Source organism: Lepisosteus oculatus, chromosome 13, assembly GCF_040954835.1.
Source record: "Lepisosteus oculatus isolate fLepOcu1 chromosome 13, fLepOcu1.hap2, whole genome shotgun sequence".
Taxonomy (NCBI): domain Eukaryota; kingdom Metazoa; phylum Chordata; class Actinopteri; order Semionotiformes; family Lepisosteidae; genus Lepisosteus; species Lepisosteus oculatus.
In genome coordinates, this window is record NC_090708.1 from 20,612,307 (window position 1) to 20,635,955 (window position 23,649).

Here is a 23,649-nt window from a genome sequence, read left to right on the forward strand (position 1 = left end):
CATCACATGACTGGTGATGTCAGAGAGGGAGTATCTAACATCCCCGGTGACCACACTGAGTCAGAGAAGGAGGGGTTGGCACACATAACATTGCCAGAGGTAAGGGAGGGGCTGCCTAATTTCCCAGAGATGTAGAAGGACCTATCTGTATCCCAAGAGTCCCCTCTGAAGAGGCTTGATGACAAGTGCCTGTCACACAGGCCCCAAGATCACGAGAAGGAGTGGATAGACTGGCGATACCATGGTGTGAGGCTGAAGGTAAAGTCATGGGGTAGACCACCCATCATTGCTTTGGAAGTCTGGTTATCAGAAGAGCATACAAATGCAGAGTTGCCAGAGGTCCCCAGGACAGAATAAGAGGAAGGGAAAAGAGAAGCCACCTCTGAAACAGGGAGAAAAGAAGGACCATTGTCTCTATTCCCATCAATCAACAGGAGGGATAACTCTGAAGCCCCTTGTCCAGGGAGAACAGCATGGCTGCCACTGGTACACCTGAGGCAGCACCAGGCCATTTAGACAGCTGAAGGGAGTAGCAGTAATTGTCTCTCCAGCTCCAGAACCACTGGCCAGGACAGAGTCCCCCTGCGGAAAGAGGGCATAGTTGCCACCCTTCATTTCAGAGATAAACACCAAACATGGAAAGTCATGCTTGCGTGATGCAAGAGGGGTGTGCCCTCTTGCATCGTGCCACCCGACTCATTTTGTCCTTTTTAGTGCCCTTGGAAGGGCCAGTGTTTGCTCGGCAAAGGGACTCCCTCAAGAGTGGAACTATATGTAGAAGGGTGGTAGGAAGGCAAGGACCTCCATTCTGCTTCTAGATAACTACATTAGATTAATTGGTTTCCGGGAAAATTGGCACCGGTGTGTGCCTGTCTGCGTGTGCCCAGCAATAGACTGGCATTCTGTCTTGTGCCTGTTGCTTGCTAGGATAGACTCTGGCTCCCCCATCACCATCTATTGGATAAAGAGGAAAGAAAATAAATAAATGTATGTATTTTCTGTTTATGAATACAGTATAATCACAGTAAACAAAAAAAATTAATGGCTGACAATAAAATGACTTGATTATATTCCATCACATTTTTTGAGTGTCGGAAGTCTGGACTTTGCAATCAGCAGTCTAACAAACAGCTTTGAATTTCATCTAATACCTACTGACATCAAATGTCAACTCGGCAAGCAAGTGAATCATCACTGGCTATTCATGTTGTTTGTCTACCAGGGTCAGAGGAGACCCCAGCTGTGGCCCTCTCAGGCTGTATGTATGTGGTGGACTGATTCTATCATTAAAAACTTTCAGAAACAAAAGTTTATTCTGGCAGGAAGACTGATGGCAGGTTGTGTTTCTATTGCATTTTATGGTTGTTTATGGGTGTGTTATATTGCAAGCAGAGTTATTTACTGAACAAAAATCTCCTAGTGTAAGCGTTAACTAAACCATTTGTTGTAAAGAAATTAAAATATATTACTCTCCCTTCTAACTGTCACTCTCAATGAAGCACAATGTATGTAAGGAACAATATGAGTCTGTATTTTCACAGATAACAGTGAATAAAATAGTAGTTTTTTAAAGAAAATAATATTAGAAGCTAGAAGATTCAGTATACATGGAACATATTAAAACAGAACAAGATTAAAGAGAGAGTATTTTGTAAGCAATTTAAGAAAAGCGATGTGTGGTTAAAGTTTCCTTCTAAAGTGCTTTGCAAACCGAAGTAATGATATTTCATACTTCCTTCATGTACTGTAATAAAAAACTGAAGTTTTTTTTGTTCTATGTCATTTAACGTATTGTAGTATGAACACATTTACAATTCACTCAAGAAGCGCTCCGTTGCTGTCGCACAGACTTTCCTCTCAATATGCAGGTCAATTACTTTACAGTCACGTGACTTGTCTTTACCTTTATTTTTACAAAGGCAAACGTGCTGCAGCCACTGCATCATAACAAGGACAATGTATACAAACAAAGGGCATGCATTTTCTCTGCTGTCCTTGCGTTAAACAAGAGGTCTGCTAGTTTATAAGAGAATTCTGATAAATTGCTTTGAAGTATCCTAGCTTCCCTCTCAACATGAGAATCACAGGAACAAATCATTGGTTAGGAGCTTAATTCTGCCTAGCAACATGACCTTCTGTATATCAGACACAATGGCCAAACTCAAAAAACACAGTTCTGCTTTTCTTGCTATTCGAAACGGTTTAAGGTATTTTTATTTATTTCCAAACATTTTAATTCTAGAGTCCATTTCTGCATGATTTCTAAAAGTAAACATGCACTTACAATTTCTGAGAATATGGATAGGTATATAAGAACCCTTTCAAAGATCAAATATCTTTAATTATTAACTATTATGATAAGCCCATACTGATGTTCTGTATGGCAGACTGTATTTACTCAGCACACCAAGGCACTATAAAATTGGATTTTTCAAATATAGGAGGCTTTTGTAGGGCTTTCATGGACAAGCAAATATTAATGCAATGGTGATTTATATACCAGAGTAGCTGAGTAACATTAAGAAGGGTATTCGCAGTCATCAGTTAAAGTGCAGGTTTTTTGCAATGTTTGTCTTTAAGATCAGTGTAAATGATCATTACCAAATCTGCACTTCATTACCTGTTCCAATGTTTTATTATGACCATAAAGTAAACATTGTCCTTTTTCATATTCCTTTCCTTACCTATTTCCTTTCTCATATATTGTGAAGTTTTCTTACTTAAAGGTTTTGCACAATTTTCCAAGGAATCTTACTTGAGGATTCACTTTGATGGAGGGAGGACTGTCTAAACACTATATATTGTTGCATTTGAGTTTTTCATTACCCATGAGAAGAGAAGTCTGGGGCAGTTCCCTGTATTTGACAAGGATTTGCAGAAAGTTCCTCAGTTACCTATTATCACAGGCCCATTAAGCTCTGTAGCTGATTACTATTAAATATTATTTACAACATCGCAGTAGATGATACACTTGTCAATCCATTTCATTCTGAGACTCTAGTGGATATTTTAACATACATCGCAAAGCAAAAATATCACATAATTTAGCCTGCTATAGAAAGACCTGTTTCTGTCATTTCTTTCTAGCAATCATCTTGTCCCATACAACTAGTTTATACAGCAGAAAAAGCTCCTGGCTTTGAAATAAAAGATGCAAAAATGGTGTTACACGTGTCATTCAAACGCTCATTTATTTAAATGAAATGTTAATTTAAATGAGCAAATACAAGCAGTACAATTCATCTAAGTCTTTAATTTTTTTCAGTAAATCTTAGATATTTTTAAATAAATGCCAGTGAAATGCTCAACTGTGTTGAGGAAGAGTAGCAAAAATAGAAATATACAGTATTTTCAGATTTTTCTACCAATGAAAGGGATACATTCTGGTAGCTTCACCACTGGGAAGAGAGTGCATCCACAACATAAGGAGCTTCCTTTGCATGTGGGCTTTTTAACAATCTAAATTTAGAGACTACTTAGAGATAATGACCTGCCTCTGCAGCATCCATGCATAGGGGAAAGTAATTGTATTGAAATGTGTTTGGGATGTAATCTTTCCCTGGGGATTTTGTATTAGGTGGATTTGTGCTTTATTAAAGGGAAATGGTTAATAATAAAAATGATTTACTAAGTGCAGAGCAATTAAATTGATTCTAAATGCAAATAACTAAAGAAAAGAGATTTTAACTGTGGTTGTAAAAACGTGTTTATGTTAAAACATCCCCCTTCCATGCTGTATAATATGACTTCTCTCTCAAGACTTGATCAATATTGGGCTGACTCAGCTCAGTGCAATAATCATACAAGCTGACAGAGGAGCCATAAAACATTTCTCCTGCATTACGGCAAAAGTTCATCATACTGAAAGCATCTACCTCACAAAAGCATATGATAACACTGACCATAATGGCATTGTGTCTGCATAAAAGGAAAATTTATAGACATGCAAGAAGACTTTAATTAATTGTTTATTCAAAGCATAACTGTTAATTTACTACGAGTGCTGTTTCAAATCTTGACTACATTATGTTTCGGCAATCTAGTTTTGTTTAGTTTTGTTTGCACTTTTAGCAACACATTCAGTGTTGATTTTGGGGGATATTATTTTGCACTCTCCCATTTCCATAGTTACGGTTCTAAAAATATTTCAGTGGGATGAGCTTTTGTCAGACATTAAGGGACCCCCTTGTAAGTGACAATACATTCCTATGAATGTTACTCAAATTCAAATTATTATCTGCCCATGTGGTTACCTCCTACTGTTACATCATGATGTAGTAGGAATTTGCCCATAGAGCCCACAAATGTTAATCTTCTGCACTGAAGCCTCCACACTGCAGGTGGTTGATGGGAGTCATGAAGAAATAGCAATTCTGAAATTAAAACTGACTCTGCTGTTTGGCGTGGGGGAGTTAATAAGCCACAGGCAGTAGGTTAGTACACACACATATCTAGAGAAAGTGATTAAGATAAACCAAGATTTCAATCCCCATTGTTTTTTTCTTTGCCAGATCCAAAGAACACTGAAGACTTCACTGACAACATAAGAATAAATGTCAGGTCTTCGGACTTATAAGACAGACCTGAAGCTATGCAAATCAACATCCCAAACATACTGGTATGTGTTGTAATTTAAAGTGAAATCTGGCAGCTGCTCTTATTGTTCCCATCAGAAAATACATTATGTGAAGGACAAATCTGAAAACCACTTTACAAGGAGCAAAAACACCCAGTATGAAGGTGCCTTTAGGATTTTGTTTTTACAGAGAATACAAGCTTAAGAAGCTCTGATTCAAATTGCTTGGCTGACATAGAACCAGACTCCTGTGCAGCGTGAGGAGTTAACTAAGGGGCAGCTGCAAAAATACTCATCCGAGAAAAAGAGAGATACAGGACGTACTGGGGGACTTCTAGCTGTTCAAGAATTGGCGTTGTGGAGGATAATAAGTTAGAGTAACAGAGAGAAACACTAAGGAACTCAGTCACCATCATTCCTCCCAAGGAATTAAAAACTCCAAATAATATCAAAATGAAATATAATACAGTCTTCAGAACCATGTATGTGCCATAATTCACACTTTACTAGTTTACCATTAAGACTACAGCAACATTTGCCTACATTAGCTGGATTTACTCAGCAGTTAAGTGTTAAATTGTTAAACTGTTAAATGTGACTAACGTTAAATGACTTGTCTTCTTGTCTTTCTTATTTTCACCATACTGTTGTTTCAGGTTACACTTCTTGATGTTTTTAACTTCTCTGCAGCTGATGCTGAAGGATGTATTGGATGTGTCAGGATATAGCATGTATACATTAAGGATACATCATGCAGACTTTGGTAATAAAAACTTTTGAGTAAAAAATGACAGGTTAAGGATGGAGCATGTTAATACATGAAATTCTTCTTAAAGCTTTAAGAACTTCACTCATTATTTTCTGGGTGTCACCAGTAATGCAGAAATTATTCACTTGAGAAGAACCCTCTTATCATAATCATTATCCGAAGCAGAGATTCTCCATCAAAGTCAAATAAGCTGTTTCAGTATGCCTCTGACGCATAGTGATTTTATGTGCATTAGCTTGAGTATTTGTACAGAACACCAGCTTTAATCCAATACGCCTTAGAAGCCATAATCCAATCACAGACCACATCACATTCTCATAAGAGTATTGCTTTCTTCTCTCTGATCTGGTACTTGGTTTAGTCCGTGAATCTGACATTTACACAGCCTGTCAGATCCTCCACTAAAAACTGAACTTCTGACAACTTGTCATTTGCTTAAGATTTCTTACATTTCCTTGTAACTGTCATCCTATCATAATTCATTAATTATGCTGGCATCAAAACTGGCAGTTGTTCTCTTTTTCACTAAAGGGATACTTAGACTGCAGCCAGTTCTTTCTGTTCACAAACAGTGCTTGTCCCATTAATTTGTTTTGTCATAAATTTATCCTTCTGTTTCATATAACTTTAGTGTCACTAAAAACAAACTTTCAGGCTGAACTTATTCATACAGTATATTACAAATGAAATCCTGAGGAATTCAGAAATTGGAGTACAGGCAAATGAAAGTGTTCAAAACACACTGAACCTTTATTCTTCTTGACAGCAATGACTCTCAGCAAGTACTCTGGTTGAAAAATGCAAATGAAAGTTCCTGACCTCATCCAAAATTGTTACTGAGGGATGTTAACGGGTGTATATTGACCTAGGAAGACCTTAAGCACATTTGAATAATTGTCCTCCCATAGTTTTTTTTCGAACAATAATGTTTTGCACACAGGTTTGTCTTTTCTGATCTTCCTCCACTTTCAATAACTGTTCGTCCAATTCAAGGTCACAGTGGCCCAGAGCCTATCCTAAGAATCACTGGGCACAAGACAAGATGCACCTAATTCATTGCAGCACATAGACAGACATAAACACAGCCATGCACACACACAACATGGTCAATTTTTACAGAACCCAATTATTCTACCAGTATGTCTCTGACATACACCACAGTAGCCAGAAGAAACCCATGGAACACAGGGAGAACATGCAAACTCCATGCACAGAGCACCCCAGGAAATGCTGCAAAGCATCAGTGCTAACCATTGTACCACCCCTCTTTTTCATTAAATTGTCATTGTTGTATTATGTTGTTTTGTTTTCTTTGAAGACTAATGAAAAATCTGTATCCCACAATATTTCACACATACTGTGAGAACCATACAACATGCAGAGTGGAGCACTATATAGTGTGGTGGACATCCTAATCCTAACAAAAAACAAAAACGTTTTTCAGATACAGTAAATATGGGAGTTTGGTACACACCTTAATTCAGATTCATCAAGGCTTATGACTAGAGCAATACCAACCAGTCACAATTTCTCCATCCTGCCTATTTCATAATGAAGGTCAAATGACCTTCAACAGAGGGAAACCATCCACAGACAGGAAAAATATGTTTTTAAAATATTTTTCTGTGTATTCTGTATGTTTAAAGGGTACTGTTATAACCTTTCATTTGAAATGAAGTTAGAAACACGCAGTATAAGCAAAGCTTCTTTTTTTGTGATGCCACATCCCTTCCATATAAACCAATCTGAAGCAAAATTGTATTACTTTGTCAGGCCTCTGGAGTATGAGTTGTACATCCTACTCTGATTCTGGACAAAAAGCAGAAGAAATCGAACTTGACATAGCAATGATCAATGCAGCGTTCTCTTTGGACTTCAGTGTCTGCCAGTGATACCTCTGGAGCTTGGTTTCACAAGTGTTCAAGAAGAACGGCACAGGAAGAAGAATACTAATGCAAATTCAGAAACTATCACAAGACATTGGTATACTTCTAATGTGGAATCAAAAGTGAAGGCATAAGTGTTTCATTGTTTGAGCCTCAAGACTGGCCATCTCAATGCCCTAGCCTAGTGACATAACTGAATTGTGGGAAAGGAACCTTTGAAATAGCCTTTGACAGACTTTGAAAACACAGGTTCAGTCCTGATAAGCTTCTTAGTGACAAGTACAACCATACCGCTGGAATTAACCATTGCTTGTCGGCAAAACAACCCATCCCCTGGGATTTTTGGTAAATTACAGCACTTCTCTGTGTCTGGAATTAAATCACATTCCACTCACCTTCCAGTTGAAAATTACAAACACCTTTACAGACTGACTGGGTGGCAGTCTTCTTGCTACTAGCTAAAAAGAATGAAAACTGGACTTGTTGAGTGCTTGAGCTCGCAGTGACATCAGCAAGAGACACGCCACTCCTGCGATTAGCACTAACTCTCCTGAGAGGCACTGTGGAGCCTGCTACTGTACCTGTCAGAACACAAATAGTCCTGGTGGCCATGTCAGAGCAATGCCCTTACATGCTCTTCTGCCTCCCTGTGTGGTAAAAAGGAAGCAGTAGCGGGTGACTTCCCATTGAGTGGGTATAAAATAGCACCTATTGGCAATTCCAAATGTTACCATAAGCTTGCCACATTCGCAGAACATACACAAAAGAAAAAAAAAACTTTGTGTTAAACAGTTCATTTTTTAAGCAGATTGTTTTTTTTTCCGTTTAAAATGAATTTGAACTGTTTATCCCATTGCATAATGCATAAGTCTGTATGGTTATATGCAAATAAAAGTCCACTGCTGCCAAAGTAATTTATTGTATTGCCGGTATTTTGTGTTCGGTAATACAGCATCAGATCTACTTGAAAAAGCAAGTCATTTTCAGAGAATATTAGCATGGCAGCTGTGATAACTGCTTGGTTTATGTTGCTTCAATGGAAAAAGACATAGAGGGCTAGATAGATCTCAAAGTCTCATATTTCCAGGTTTTGTGTGAAGGAAATCAATACATTATATCAGCAAGAAGATTAAAACTGCCAGAATGACGTAGGTAAATCCATTTGCAGAAAATGGGAATTAAGCAGACCACTCACCTTTTTATTGATTAGAAAAGGTGAAAAGGGAAGAGAAGTGAACAGTGCATCACAACAAGTCAAGGGTTTCTTGCATACTTCTTTTTACATGTTCCTAAATCACTTAGGCCAAATCATCCCACAGGAACGTTAAACCAGCTCTAATTTAAACCATCTGGATCAAAGGCAATGCAATGGTTTTTAATATATTATTTTTATTGCTATGAATTGTTTGATTCAGTCATAAACCATGCAAATACAAAACTGCAGCTATGACAAACACTACAAATCAAATGACTGCCAACTGTAAAAAAAGGAGCAGAAAATTTCCCAATGCCCAATTTTGAAACTGAGCACTTACACAGTAAGGCTTAGATAAAACAAAAATACTATAGTTCACTGAAATCAATGAAAGCATGTCCGCACATGTACAAACATTACATATTAAATAATGCAATCAATGTACAATAATATGGTTGGACTGCAAAGAGATAAGAAAATAGATACAGTATAAGAGACTGGTATATTCATTTTGTAGTGAATCCAGATATTCACCTACTGACCCACCCAGCGGTGTGGTCAGGTCCCAGTTCAAACCTCTGTTGTCACCTCAACAGTCTCCCCTGAAACCTGCCACAGTGACAGAAAATATTCCAGAAATGGTGTGAGAGATCATTCTGGAGAGTTCTTAGCTATTGTATACAGTATGACTTTGGGACTGTACCCATACTGATATTAAAACATCAATACCACAACCAACAGACAGTCAATGGTGCTCCTGAATGACGGAAGAAGTAAAAGGCACTCCTTAGATCTAAGACTGAGCTGTATAATCCAGATGTTAGTGCAAGCATGAGTCTTGTCACTAGATGACAACGGCCAGGATTCTCCAAAGCATGGTGTATACGTGACAGAGAATTGGTGTAAATGAGATTACTCTGCAAGGACTCTCCTGACTTTCCATAGACCCTATGACTTTCTGGGTGTTACGGATGTCGGAAGGGACGAACCATGGAGAGGCAGGAGAGCGGAAAAAAACCCATATGCGTAGCAGCGGAACAGGGGTTAGCCCGGGATCAGCAGTTCAGGAGTCATATAGAAACTAATGCCCTCAGGCAGCAGACGTGGGGCGACCTGGATGCTAGACGTGTCTCAGGACATCCAAACGTCAATGGTGAATGAGTGAACTGGAAATATATTGCCCCAGAGAGAGAGACACCGGAAGGACAGGAAAGCACAGGAAACTAGGGACAGGATAGAGTAGGAGCGCCCTCTAGCTGCAGAGGGCATGACAGTACCCCCTCCCCCCCACACACACACTTCATTGGCGGCTCCTGACGCCCATACAAATAAGTGAGCTGCACAGCACTGGGGGGAAGAAAAACCTAATTTAACAGAAAGGAAACCTCGATGAGTCCACAGCTGAGAGCTACCTCCTCCTCCAGGGTATAAACCTTTATTGGGTAGAGGAATGGAGGGTCAGGTAGAGCTTCGGAGACTTAAAACAAAAAAGACAAGTACACAAGCACAAACCACAACAAAGATAAACCTGGGAGACCAAGTAAACAAACCACACAGGACAGGGGGACCAGAGAAAAGGGGAAACCAGGAAGTAAAAATTCAAAACATAAAGCAAAAAACAAGAATAAGAACACAAAAACCAGGGAAAAATTCCACAGACTGGGCAATAGGCACGTTCACATTCTATCACTGATATCAGAGTGGACAACCCGAGGAAAGCCAGACCGTAGCCCGCTCACAGGCACGGATGTCCGGAGTGATATCCAGCAATTAGAATGGGAGAGGAAAAAAACCTCACCACCTTATCACTAATATCGGACTGGACAACCCGAGAAAAACCAGGCATTCGGCCCTCTCACAGGCACGGATGACCAGAGTGATATCCAGCAATGAGGATAGAAGGGCCAACTCAACATTCAATCACGGATGCCGGAATGACAACCCAGGGAAAGCCAGGCCGAAGCCCGCTCACAGGCACAGGAGTCAGAAAAAGCATCCCGAGATTAGAATAGGAGAGCTGAGAGAAAGAAAAAAACCCAGAGAAAAAGACAAAAACAAAAAAGCGCCGCTCGCGGGGTCAGTAGAAGGCTCAGCATTCTGTCACAGATGTCGGAAGGGACAAACCGTGGAGAGGCAGGAGAGCAGAAAAGACCCATATGCGTAGTGGCGGAACAGGGGTTTAGCCCGGGATCAGCAGTTCAGGAGTCATATAGAAGCCTATGCTCTCAGGCAGCGGACGTGGGGCGACCTGGTACGAGGCGGGTCTCAGGACATCCGAACATCAATGCTGAGCGAAGGTGAATGAGTGACCCGGAAATATATAGCCCCACCGGAAGGACAGGAAAGCACAGGAAACTAGGGACAGGACAGAGTAGGAGCACCCTCTGGCTGCAGAGGGGGTGACACTGGGGACCTGCTGGCTTGTGGTGATGACATCAGTGAGAGACACATTCATCTTCTACTCAATAATAACTCTCCTGTCAGATACCACTGTCAGATCCAGTCAAATAACAAATGGATCTGCAAGTGAGTCCAGCACAGTGGAGGACATACTATTATATTATATCTTTACTAAGAGACATTTCATGTCTCTTTGTCACCTAAGTGGGTACCAAAGTCCCAAAGGTTCCACTGCCAGGAACCCATCTTATAAAGCCATTGGGCTTCATTTAAAAATAAATAAATAAATCACCACCACATGTTGTGTGCTCTGATAAAGGACACAGTAGTGGAAAGAGGTAGAAAGCCTCTAAAACAAAACAGCCTCTAAAGTGGTTGAGTGCATATTGAGCTCTATAGTTCTGGGTTTATTGGCTCGAATCTGAATTTGTGTTATTTGCCAGCTGTGGTACTGTTTCCAAAAGGGGCGACAACAACTGGTCACACACTACTAGGACTTCCTTGGCTTGTGTTCAGTGGCAGACCCGTATGGTCTCATGGTGTGCATTATCATCACTGAAAACTCCATCCATCTTCTGCTCAGCTTCTTATGCAGAAAGTCAGATGGTACACATCCAGGGAGAGGTAAGGAGGTTGGAAAGGATGTTGAAAAGAAATACAGTAAGTTGATTACAAATTGGTGGCTGGCAAATTGAGAGGGTGTATGAAAACGTTTCGCCATTCTAAAAACCAGAAATGGGGAGAAGACCACTAAGAAGAAGCAGACAATTGCTCGCTCATCTTAGCTCAGGCTCCATTCAGTTTAATAACGACATGGTTTCTCACACATGGTAATAAATCAATAAGTGTATTTAGGCTCAACATCCACTTTGGGATACAGTTAGTCTGATGGAATCTACTGATTGTAACTGATTGTATTTGCAATGAGCAGCCTGGCCTGTGCATATAACTTAATGTAAAAGATCATAATCTTAATGGAGCTTTTGTATTAGACGAATCAATAAATAAGCATGAAGCTCACTGGCAAAATTTTTCCATGTGTTGAGGTCTCAGCAAACCACTGGAAAAACATGATAGAATGGAAGTCATGTGTACCGGATTTGCTGCGGTCTTATTAGGCTTGACATGGTGAACCAGAAACAGGCTGTGCCTGCAGGGACCGTCTTGTGATTCCCTGCCACTTTCACAGAGATCCTATAAGCTGTGGAATAGCAAAGCGAATCCTCTGCTCTATAACTGCAGATGAACAAAGGTGGATGATATTCTATTGTAAACAGAATCCAAACAAAGAGAACAATCCCCAGCACAGAAAGATCCTTTTATTAATGTGTGAATTTCAGTCTCTCTCAATGAATTGCAGGCCTCTCTACTCTCAGAAGCAAAAACAAAACAAATGCTAATTTATGCCAAAAAGCAAATTATCACAGATCCCTTGACAAATGAGCAAATGAGGTAGAAATTTCCTCTCTTTTACAACCCTTTCTCTTCTGTAAATGTGTCACTACCGACAGTGGAATAAGAATTAAAATTATTCATTCATTTGTGTTTGACACAATTAAACTTCCTTTCCTTTGGGATGGTGCTTTGCTGTAAAAGCCCTCCTCTTTTCGAGGCAGAAGTAGGATTTCATTTGCTCCTAGCCAGTTCATCTGTCACTAGGCAGAAAACCGACACTGCCTGCTAGCCGTATCATTTTATTCAGCATCCAAGGCTTTCGCACTTAATCTCAGCTTTGTAACAATTTTTTCATCAGTTACTGTAAAAAAAAAAAATAGGTCATCCCATTGACCTACTTATGATCTTCATGAAAAATCTAGCTTTTTTTCCCCCTCACTTATTTGGCTTCTCTAAATGTATGCTTTAATATTTAATGTTTGAAACAGCTGAAGGCATTCTTTGAATTTTTAGTTTGAACTGGTACTCAGAATTCCTTTGCTCCTGTTCAAACAGCATTAGCAGGAGAGAAGAAAGGAATGTCATGAAAGTAAACCAAGATGACAGAAAATATGCAATCAGTGCAGTGTTCATTATAGCTGCATATTCTGAGGAATATTTCGAATGAGCATAAACCAGTGGGTTAAGTCTAATGTGTTCTGTGAACATAATATTCACAGCTCATTTCAAAATATTATATATTTCACTATAAAAGAAATACAGCTTTCTACTATAACCATGCAATGAAATCTTGAATGAATATATACAGTATGATTTCTTAACAGGTTGACAATAAATAGGTCTGAAGTTGCTCTTTGCAGAAAAGGATGTTTTTTGTTTACAAATTGCAATACCTTCTGCCTTGTGTGCAGCCCTTAGAGTTGGGCTTCCTTTCCTTTTGTTCAGTGATAATCTGGAGATGCTATTCGATGCTGGACATTAAAAGCTATTACATTCTGCATGGAAGTAAGTGGGCCCTGAAAAGTGCTGATAAAGACATTGGTAAGCAACTGCTACAGATTTCTGCTGAGCGAAATTCAGCACTAACAGCACTAACATCTCTCTGTACCAGCAAGTAGACCATCAGAATTCAACCCCAAACCCAAAATTAATGATGCGTAAATCCATACATACTGTAAATGCTCTGTGAATACTTAAGTTCTCAATGTCAAAATGTGCCCTTGTGCTGGATGACAAATGAAACCAAATTATGTTCTACACCACACATTTTAATTTACATTTAATTTTGAAAGTAAAGGCCTGTCACCTTAATATATGACGCAGGAAGGGATGTTGACAAAAACAATAATCTATTTCAGTGTACTTGTCCTGAGCTGTTCCAAATAATCATCATCATCCTCATCATGATCATGATCATGATCAAGATCATCATCAGCTAGTAAGTAATGTAAGAATGAAATAAGTTCTGGGCAAACATATTTGAGAGCTTCAGTCTGAAAAGCATTATTTTTTTTTATTCTGAAAAAAAATGAAACTTCAGTAACCTTACTGAAGACCATCATAGGAATCTCTCGTTTTGTGAACTCATTTTGAATTCAAACATGTTCGACCCAACCCATTGAGAGAATGAACTCTGCATTTGTGAGAACAGTTACTATATTATTATTAATCTAGAAGAACAATCTGAGTCAATTACTTGCTTCCTAAATCTGGAGTCCCTGTGAATTACAGAATATTGTTACCTTTTTATTGCTTCTTCCTGTCTTCGCTTTTTCTCACTTTTCTCCTGCAGATAAGCCAAGTTTGTTTCGTTTCGCACACGGTCATTCTCCCTGGCAATGTCAGAGGCGTTCTGTATGACCAAACCATCGTAGGCTTTCAGCCCACTGTCTTCAACATATTGGAAAAACCTTGTGAAAGTGGCTTCCTCTTCTTTTGAATTCATCGTTCTTCAAAGGCAGGCAAACAGATCTTCCTGGAAGCAAAGAGGAATAATGATGAACAAGATGATGACAGCAGCAACACCAACAGTATAATTAATCACATAAAACAAATTGTTAACAGCACATCTGTTAGGAAACACATTTAAAGACAAAGATTATAGATAAAAAAATTACCTTGGTGTGCATGCATTATGGCCTGTTTTTCATGCATTGTATTACTTGAGTTTCCTCCTGTTGCATTCCATGCCAAGTAACACAATCATAGAAAAACTACATAGTGAGTCTCATTCATATTCAAAAACATTGCAGTGTTTTGGAATGTGGAAACATGTTTGAAAAGACATACTGTGTTAAGAGAGGATTTATTTATCCTGTTGTCTGAAGTGTGCTGGTTTCAAATGAAGAATCTCTCTGAGTGTAATAGTTGCATCATGCCAGAGAACATTTCATCATGCTAAGAGCAGATCGGATCTCCTTTGTTGTTCCAGTAAATAACATATTAATGATAAATATAATTTGGGTTTAAACTAAGAAATTAAATATATATAATTAAATTTAAAAAAATAGTTTAGTACATACACTATACAGTATGTACATATGCTAAATATATTTATAAAACCACTGTTGTCTGTTTAGAGTCATTTGAAATAATCTGTTTAAACAACTTTTAAGTTTTTAGGTTCAATAAAAAATGTGCTAATCTATAGTTATAGTTAAGAATGCTGACATTTTTCATTACTTCTTTTAAATTCAGGTCAAACCCTAAGTTGATACAGGCTATCACATGCATTTCTGTATCTGACCAAGCCAGTGTCTTAGTTTTAATGCTAAAAAGTAGATTTTTCTATGCATTAACTGGTTTATGCATTTGTATACTATTTGCAGCTTTTTCTTTTGTAGATATTGGCACTGTGTTTGGAGCAGTGCCAAACTTCGATACAAGGGGCTTGTTCAAGAACAGCCTATTGTCTGCTACAAACAGTGTTCTCTGCGCTTGTCTGTCTGTGCTACAGAATTGTTTTTAACCCAGCTCCATGCACAATCAAGTACTTCCTGGTGCTGCATGACATCTGTGACTATGTGTCGACATTATCTCCACAGAGATGTTGTTTCATTCTCAAGATGTTCTTGGTCTGAGAAAAGGATTTATTCTTGTTGATGTCAAACGACTTAAGAAAATCAGAAATTCTCCTTTTAATCCCTAAACCCATCCCCTTGTTTATGCCTGGCCTGGAGGCATTTCCCCTAGTAGCCTGCTGGTGCTTTCTGGAGTGGAAATAATTTTGTTTATCTTGTTTTCGGCAGAGTTCCACCCAAACACTTCAGTCCCTCTGAGCTTTTCTGCAATTTAAACACCTCCACGTCTATCCCAGATATTTCTGATAGCGGTTATATTTATATGTGTTTAATTGAAAGATGTAATTAATAACAGGTAAGCCACAGTATCTAGACAACAGTCCCTGAAATACAGGATGCCACAAGAAGTGTGAGCTTAATTTTCTGGGCATCTCAACTAGCTTTAGAAAGCCCCACTGCTGGGTATCCTTGGAAGCAGTGACTTCATTATTGTGAAGTTACTTACAAACATCAGTAAGTGCAGGATTAAACAAGCGTACTTACCAAATTAGATGACTCTATGGAGACCCTTGAAGTGCAATTGAAAATTGGTTAATTTCTTCTTGGCAAAGCCCTTGCTGCAGTTTTACGATAGCACAGGTAGAAAAGAGATGTTTCAGCACCATAAGAAACTGGCCAATCCTTGGCTATTGTGTTAATAATTAAAATACTTCACTTGAAAGTGCATGTTTTCGGGTACAGAAAGCTTTGAGGCGCTCCTTTGAATCCCATGTTGGTGTAAACTGGACAATTGCCACCTTCATGTCTTTGAGTCCGCAATGTAATTCCAACCCAATGGGCTGCTGATCTCAACAATGTAACGCTGCAAAAACTGGGTTTCTTTAATCTGCCGTTGCAGAAACCATGGAGCAGCTGCAAACTGTGCCCAGCCTGGATGTCCAGTGAATAGGCAGCTGGATGCTTCCTTTCCACTTTACCACACAGCAGAGAACAACATGATCAAATGCAGGCTCACTTTCAAGCGTCATTTGCACATGGTCTTTTTAAAAGCACAAACCATCGCCTTTGCAAAACAAATGTGCATTCTTGCCACACATCTTGCTTTTCACCTTCTTCCTCTGCTGCTTCTGTTTTCGTGTTGTTTTTTTTAACGTAGACCTCCTTAAAGCATTCCCCCTTAGGTGCAGAAGGTTGGGAGCCGTCTGTTTTGTGGTATCATCCCTCCCCCGTGACCACTACAGACAGGCTTGCGATCTTCAGCTGCCTCAGTCTGTCAGAGCTGCAGCAGCAGATTAATCAGGGATTCTGAATTGTAAATCGCGAGACAAAGAGCAAGCCTACCTTCAACGAAGCAAATCTCATCCTTTTTACTCTCCCTTTCTCCGTGTTGCAAGCTGTCGGCATTTACCAGCCCACTCAGACAGCATTCCAGGACCACGGACAGCTCCCGACTAGGCCAGTCTGTGATATGGGGGAGAGAGGGAGGAAAGCAAATGAAGCCGCAACCACCACACAAGCAGGAGGAAGGCAATCTCATTCCACTTCAGTTTCCAGCTCCCAGGGGTGGAGGACAGCGTTACAGCCTCCTGCCTTGGCAACAGCCCTTCTCCTGCCTTTATCTGTACAGCCAAAAATTCTGACTAGCAAACAAGACGGCAGGGAGCACAGATTGCTTGCCGTGTGCGTGTCATTTTTACAGCAGTGTGGATCTAGCAAGTCGCTGATGTGCATGAGCCACCACTACCCCCCACCCCGATTGCAAAGCAGTAAATAAAATATTGATTTATATACAGAAAATATCTCTTAAAGCCTCAACTGAGCAATTCTTGTGCGTGTGACATCCCTCACTAATGTGCGCCCGAACAATGTGGTATTCTTCAATTGTTGCTGACGCAAGTTAGGCAGTTGTTACTGAGATGAAGGAGGAGCTCTTTTCTTTGACCTTATCAAATCAACCTGGCACTGCCACCTGTTTTCAGGTCACTGACACCTCTCAGCCACAAGAGCTGTTTTGTTGAGTTGCTAAAATCGGGGGCCAGATGCAAGAGCTTGTTGCCTAATCATACTGAGTGCATGCAGAATGATGGAGTACCTTTGAAGTGCACCCTGATGCATGCTGTGCACGATTCTCTCCACCCTGATTTTATCCTAGTCCCTGGGAGCCCAGCATACTCAGTCTCTGCTAAAAAGGGTGCTTGAAATGAATGCCTCTGAATGGAGGCCCTGTAAATGGACTTTCGAAGAAGAAGCTTTTGTGTTCTACAGCCAAAGCCTTTGAGACTGCGTCTTGACACTTTGTGACATTGAAGGCAACAGCTTCACCACGTGCCCCACAAAACTCTTAAAAAGCTAAAAACACTATCAAGCCCAGCAAGAAATAGCAAAATGGAAACAGTAGAGAAAGTAATAAAAGTAAAATATATCGATGTCGTTACTACGCAGATGCAACAGCAGTACACTAAATACTATATTAGGCTCATTCTACACACCTGTCTGTGTTCTCTGATTTCTTCTAATTGACAGTACCAAGACTGACACCACAGATAACTGACCTGGTTTATGAGCAGCGGGATGATCTAGCAGTAGGCCTCATGCTCTCTTCAATTACTGTCCCTGTTCCTCTTTATCACAGCTTATAAGGAAGACAAATCCCATTACCCAAAGCAAGGGCTCTCATGCAACACACAGGGAATTGAAAGCCAGGAATATATGGAAAATGACAGTGGACTTGTTGGAAACAGTTCAGGGATTATAGACGCTAAAAAGTTTTGGAGGGTCCATCCCCAGTATCTGCTGCTTCACATGTTGGCTTAATTGAGTTTGTGTCTGAGTTTCAAAGAAAGCATCTGTCTGGGCCAGCCCATCAATCAGAGAATGGGAGAATGGTGAAGTCACTGCTGTGTCCCTCCCCGCTGTATTACATCACTGTCCTCTGTTAATTACCACAATGTTCTTGACAGGCTTCTGTAAGGGTGGCGGTTGCAGCTGGGGGTTTAATTTAATATGAGCTTGAAGTTAAACATTGAGCAGGCAGACCATCCCCCCCAGGGCATTACTGTTTTTCTGTTTAAAAAAGAAGCAGCACTATTCCCCTGCCATTCTTCTTTCTGAACGTCTGTTCAGATGAATTTTTAAATCTGTTATTTTTCAATGGTTTTGCTTTGGAGGTGGGCCATTTCATATGAATTTATAGCATCTGTTTTGTTAGGAAGCCGTGCAATATTTCTATCACTTTACGTTTTAATTGATTAAATTGAAAGCTGTAGTGTGCAGAACACAGACATTATTTGTAATTGGCTGATGAGGCTGGGGGAGGTAGGGCATCAAATAAAGGGATAATGCTCTGGCTTCAGTTGGGTTTCAATACATGCAAGTAGTAAAAAATGAGACATTAAAAAAAATAAGAAATAATTCATTAGGAGTAATTCAGGTTCTTCAAAACAATGGGCACTCAGCAGAGTTAAACTAAATTAGTGGTATCTTGGGAACTTAGAAATTATATGTCCCCAGTTTGGAAAAGAGCGCACATTTGTTTCATAATTCACACATCATGTTTCCCACATGCCATTCTGTGACATACAGTACATCTTTATTTACATCTCAGTAGAAGATTACTCCAGCAGAAAAAATAACCTCTGTGTAGTTCATGAGCATTGCTTTTGAGAGCTGACAGTACGCACACCTAATGATATGATAAATTCTGAAACTTAATTGCGTTTAGACAAACAGCTTTTAGAGGCTGGTGAAGAACTGGATTTAGAATTTTCCTTCCAATGAACTATGGAGCTCTTCTTTCTTTTGCAAGGCTGATACACAATACAAAAAGAGCAGCCCAGCTGCCAGTAAAGGTTGGGTAGAATAGAGTCCTTTGAAAATATTTGTTGTGCTGGTAACCAAGAACCCCTGATCGGCCATTGCAGCCAGATCCAGACGTCAGCTGTGCTGTTGTGAGTTCAGTTTGCAGGGCTGGACGGAGTGATAAAGGAAATAAGCAGAAATGGGGAAAGTGAGTAGACATGAAGAGCAGGGGAAATCACAGAGGGTAACAAACACCACCAGTGAATGGGGAAGACAAGAAGGGAAGAGGAAGTGTTGAGGAAAGGGCTTAATTAAACATCAATTATGAGAAACAGCTGAGGAATGAAAGAAAAGTCATGCAAATCACAGCAGCTTGACGGATGTGATAGAGCATTTCAGCTTTGGTGCCTAATGATGCACAATAAAACAAACATTAATAAATACTCCTGCTAGAAAAAACAAAAGTGCACTAAAGCAGCATTACAGCTGGGGAAAAGAGCAAAATGAAACAGCAGAGCATCCAACATGTTGTTAAGGTTACCAAAAAAATATTTAAAACTCCTCGTAATGTGCCAACAGACCAGCAGTATCTCTAGCTCCCTAGCATCAATTCCACCTTAATGGGTTGACATAGTTCACAATTTAAAGAGCTTCTAAACAGAGATAAAGAACATATAAGCTTGTAAAAATAAAGACTGCTACTGTTTTAGAAATATTATTATCAAAACAAAGTTGTCCAACTTTCTCTTTGGTGCTCTAAAGGCCACACAGAATCAGAGAACAATTTCACAAGAGGAAATATTTGCCTTGCCTTGGGTCTGCATGGTTCACTGGAGCTATTCAAGATTGCAAGCAAGCAGCTTTTATAAGGTAAGAGGGCAAATCACCACATAAATGACAGTGAAAGAGCGCTGACTTGTTCTTTTGTGTCTATTCAATAGGGACACTATTAGTGTTATGATACTACTGTATAGCCTGGTTTTTGATAAAAGAGATAGAGACAACAGCATAAAATATGTAACAATACAAATTAACTTTGAGAATGAACAGCTACAAAAATTATTATACCTTACTATTTTTTAAAGGTTTGGTACCTCAGTGAGCAGTTCTGTGGCAAAAGGCAATTATTCGTGCTCAAAGTATAATCATTGCACGCTGACCTGAGTTGTATTTTAAGATCGACAGCTCTAAAATAGTCCTTCATCATCAGAGTCAGAAAACCTTGGCAAGAAATTAGTTTCCTGACTTTTGCTGCATATAATATTCCCAGGACAGTAGATGAAGTTTCAATGTAGTACTGTATAAAGAAGGAAAAGATATTCTACAGAAAGTGGTTTAATTTTATTATTTGTCTTGTATCTCCATCCAAGCTTTCATAATTCGTCATGATTATGTCATATACGTTTATTATAAAGCCTAATTTTCATAATTTTTTATTTGTTGGTGATGATGAGTGCATTTGTAGTATTTCAATCATTCTAACCCTATTAGACTAGTCACAATTCACTGACTTGCAGCCTTGAATCAAATCAAAGGATGTATTTCCACTATTTATGATGGAAGGTTAATGCCATGTTCTCTATATTTCCTTTGAGTACAAAGCATGATGGGGAGAGAACATTCTCATCTGTTTTAAAAGTTATAACTATGCAGATCTGTTTTCATGCCATACTCAGAGACAAGAATAATTCTCTAATGTGGTCTGTTTGGACCACAAACAACAGTACTCCTACGTTTTTGTGTGTGGGAGAGGTAATGGAAATATAGCATTTAGCACCTTATTTTGTAAATGCTAGAAAAATTGTAAAATGTTGACTCAAACTTTAAAAGTTTTTTACATGTCTTTGAAGTTTGTATGTTTTTTTACATAATAAAATATTTTTTTCTTTTTTATGTACTAATAGCTTCACAAAACAGAAAACCTTCACACAAGTAAAGTCCAAATTCTGCAATATTCTAAAACAGTACTGTTAAAGTCTGGTCCTAGACACCTATATTCCCATGATCCAGTTGTCTTTAATTCCTCGGTTCTTAGTTCACTTTATCAACAGAAAATATAATAGGATGAAAACCAGAAGCTTCCTCTGACTCTTGAAGAGAAGTCAATCAGGAATCTTTTGTCCTGCTAATCAGCCAGGTTGGCGACATCCAATCGATCAATCGATCAATCAATTAATCAAAGTTTATTTATCAAATGCACAACAATACAGCATGCAGCAGTAGTTGCTGGCAATGAAATATCTTTTCTGTGAGCTCATGGGAGGGGGTAAAAATCACAAAATTAAAGTTACAAAATAAGATTACATAATAATACCTAACAGTGCAATAGAAATTGAATAAAATAAACTCAGACAGAGCTCAATATGAATAGAGCTGCAGTGTGTCCACGGTGTATGCAATACATTATGTCCAAGTAGTGCAGTATGCCGAATACAGATCACAAGATGTTAATAACTGGCTGTTGCTTCTCCCAGGTCTTTACCAACAGAGATATTCAAGAAACAAAAAAAGTGCCTGTGGGTCTCACTGGAAGTTGTTATTCTGCACAGTTTTTCTGTAATAATGCCTTTAAGACACTGGTCTATATCCACAAAACATTTTTCATAATAGTTGTATGATGGCAATATCACAAGAATGACACATTCGTACATTACATCTACAAAAAAGACTACGTATTGGGAGCTCTTGTACTTAAACCTTCATGGCTCCACCCATCCATCCATCCATCCATTCATCCATTGATTATCAGAGATGTTCATGGTCAGGATAAACCTGAAGCCAACACCAGGAGCACAGGACACAAGGCAGGAAAGCACCCTGCATGGGATACAGGGCATACATACTGCACACAAACACACGAGGGAGATCTGGAAACAGTAAACACACTATCCTAGCCGGCACATCTTTGGGTGGTGGGAGAAAACTGGAATACCCAGAAAAATCCTATGTGGACAGAAAGAAAACAGACAAACTGCAGCCTGGAATCAAACTGAGGATCCAAAGGCTCTAAGGCAGCCTCACTATCCATCAGGCCAGAGTTAATTATTTATTTCTTTTAAGAGTGTGTGAAGGACATATTTGTTATAAACACTCTAATACACAGCTCAGGTTCAAACCTAATGACAGTGGAAAATTCATAGCTTTGACAGTTTTTCAAGGTTTACATAAAAAAATATCCAGGTATGTAATTTCACTGCATAGTATTTGATGCTCAGTCAGAAAACTATCATCTCTAGTAGTTGAAATCCAGACAACGAGTGTTTTTAGTGTTTTGATTTTTTTTAGAAAAAGCACATATTACATTCTGTAAGAAAATTATGAGACAAAAGATAGAATAACAAAACATTATCTCAGATAGCAGATTTTTCCATTTTAGTCCATCAAAAGATACATTATAAGTATGAACATGTGATGCCTTTTCATTTTTGAAGGTTGTGCTTCTATTCTAGATTCTTTTCTGAGAATGTCATCAAATGAGCTATGTTGTAGTATAAGATTATATGATGAAGCTATTAGAATGTACTGTAAATACAAAACGATGGTAGCCATTTGCACCAGAATGACCTACAGTGCTGTGCTTTTCATAAGAGTGAAATACAATGGGTAATGGAAGTCCTGAAGGCTATCTAATTGGCTGACCTAGATCAATGTTGACACATGTAAGAGTAAATGCAGGCATTTTGTGGCCTAATGCTTTTCGATTGAGAGAGCTTAGGCTGCCATTCATGAAGCTAACATTTGTTTTTCGAGATACTGCTAGCTTAAACTTTACACAAAAGCGGATATTAACAAGGCCCTCAGCTGTTTTCAGCTCTGGTATTTTAAGGTGTTTCCGATTAGCAATGAGAAAGAGAAATAGAGAAATGTCATCTCTACTCAGCAGGAGTGCTTGAAATGTGGTGCTGTGAAAAAAAAATCAGATATCTGAGTAAACAGTTTTGTACACGCTCCCAGCACTAACCTTAATGTTTGTGTTTGAATTTACAGTTGACAAAAATGGCAGGCAATGAGCCTACCGCACTGTTGTGCTTTACTGTGTGTGTATAGGAACTAAAGCAGAAGTACTGTAAGTATAATCATGTGACACTTTCAACAACACAAAGTTTGAATTAAACCATTTAATTATTTATTTTTCTTTTATATTGTGTATTTAAAACCAGAGAAAACATTAAAAGGCAGCAAAAAGGTCAGTCAAATATAACTTGAAGTGAGTTAAAAACATGAGAATATTGTTTACAAATATGGTCACCACATTACAAAAAATATATTGTCCTCTGGAATAGTTCAGAGAACAGCTATCAGATGCATTCATAAGTTCAAATGAATGTCGCACTCTGGATGATGGACTGAAAGAACTGAGTCCTTTCAGTCACAAACTGAAAAGACTATGAAGGGATTCCGTTTTTCAGAATCCTTCAAGGTATTGACAAAGTTAACCCAGTGGACAAAGTAGGGGGAAATGCTTTCAAAATGGTGTGCCTTTAAACCTGAGAACAGTGTGTGCTGTTTTTAGACAAGGTGCTGTGGTTACGGGAATATGGAACAACTTACCCACTCATGCTGTCAAAGCTGGCTGGGTGAGCAGACAGCATGACAAGTGCAGAGTGGTT

The 23,649-nt window shown here is 39.1% G+C and overlaps 1 protein-coding gene across 4 annotated transcripts in view; it reads right to left on the minus strand.

The window, feature by feature from the left end:
- Positions 1 to 17,082, minus strand: part of nyap2a (neuronal tyrosine-phosphorylated phosphoinositide-3-kinase adaptor 2a) — a 56,760-nt gene extending 39,678 nt beyond the window's left edge. Inside the window, exons 1-2 of one of the 4 annotated variants that reach the window (XM_015361768.2) lie at positions 16,583 to 17,082; positions 13,964 to 14,196 (exon numbers count right to left, since the gene is read on the minus strand). In XM_015361768.2, coding sequence (XP_015217254.1) covers positions 13,964 to 14,166 — 203 coding nt within the window. In that variant the 5' untranslated portion in view covers positions 14,167 to 14,196; positions 16,583 to 17,082. Of the gene's footprint in view, positions 1 to 13,963; positions 14,197 to 14,338; positions 14,500 to 15,784 lie in introns of those variants that run through there. The other 3 variants (XM_015361767.2, XM_015361769.2, XM_015361770.2) reach the window with 3 other exon arrangements.
- Between the last annotated feature and the right edge of the window lie 6,567 nt (positions 17,083 to 23,649).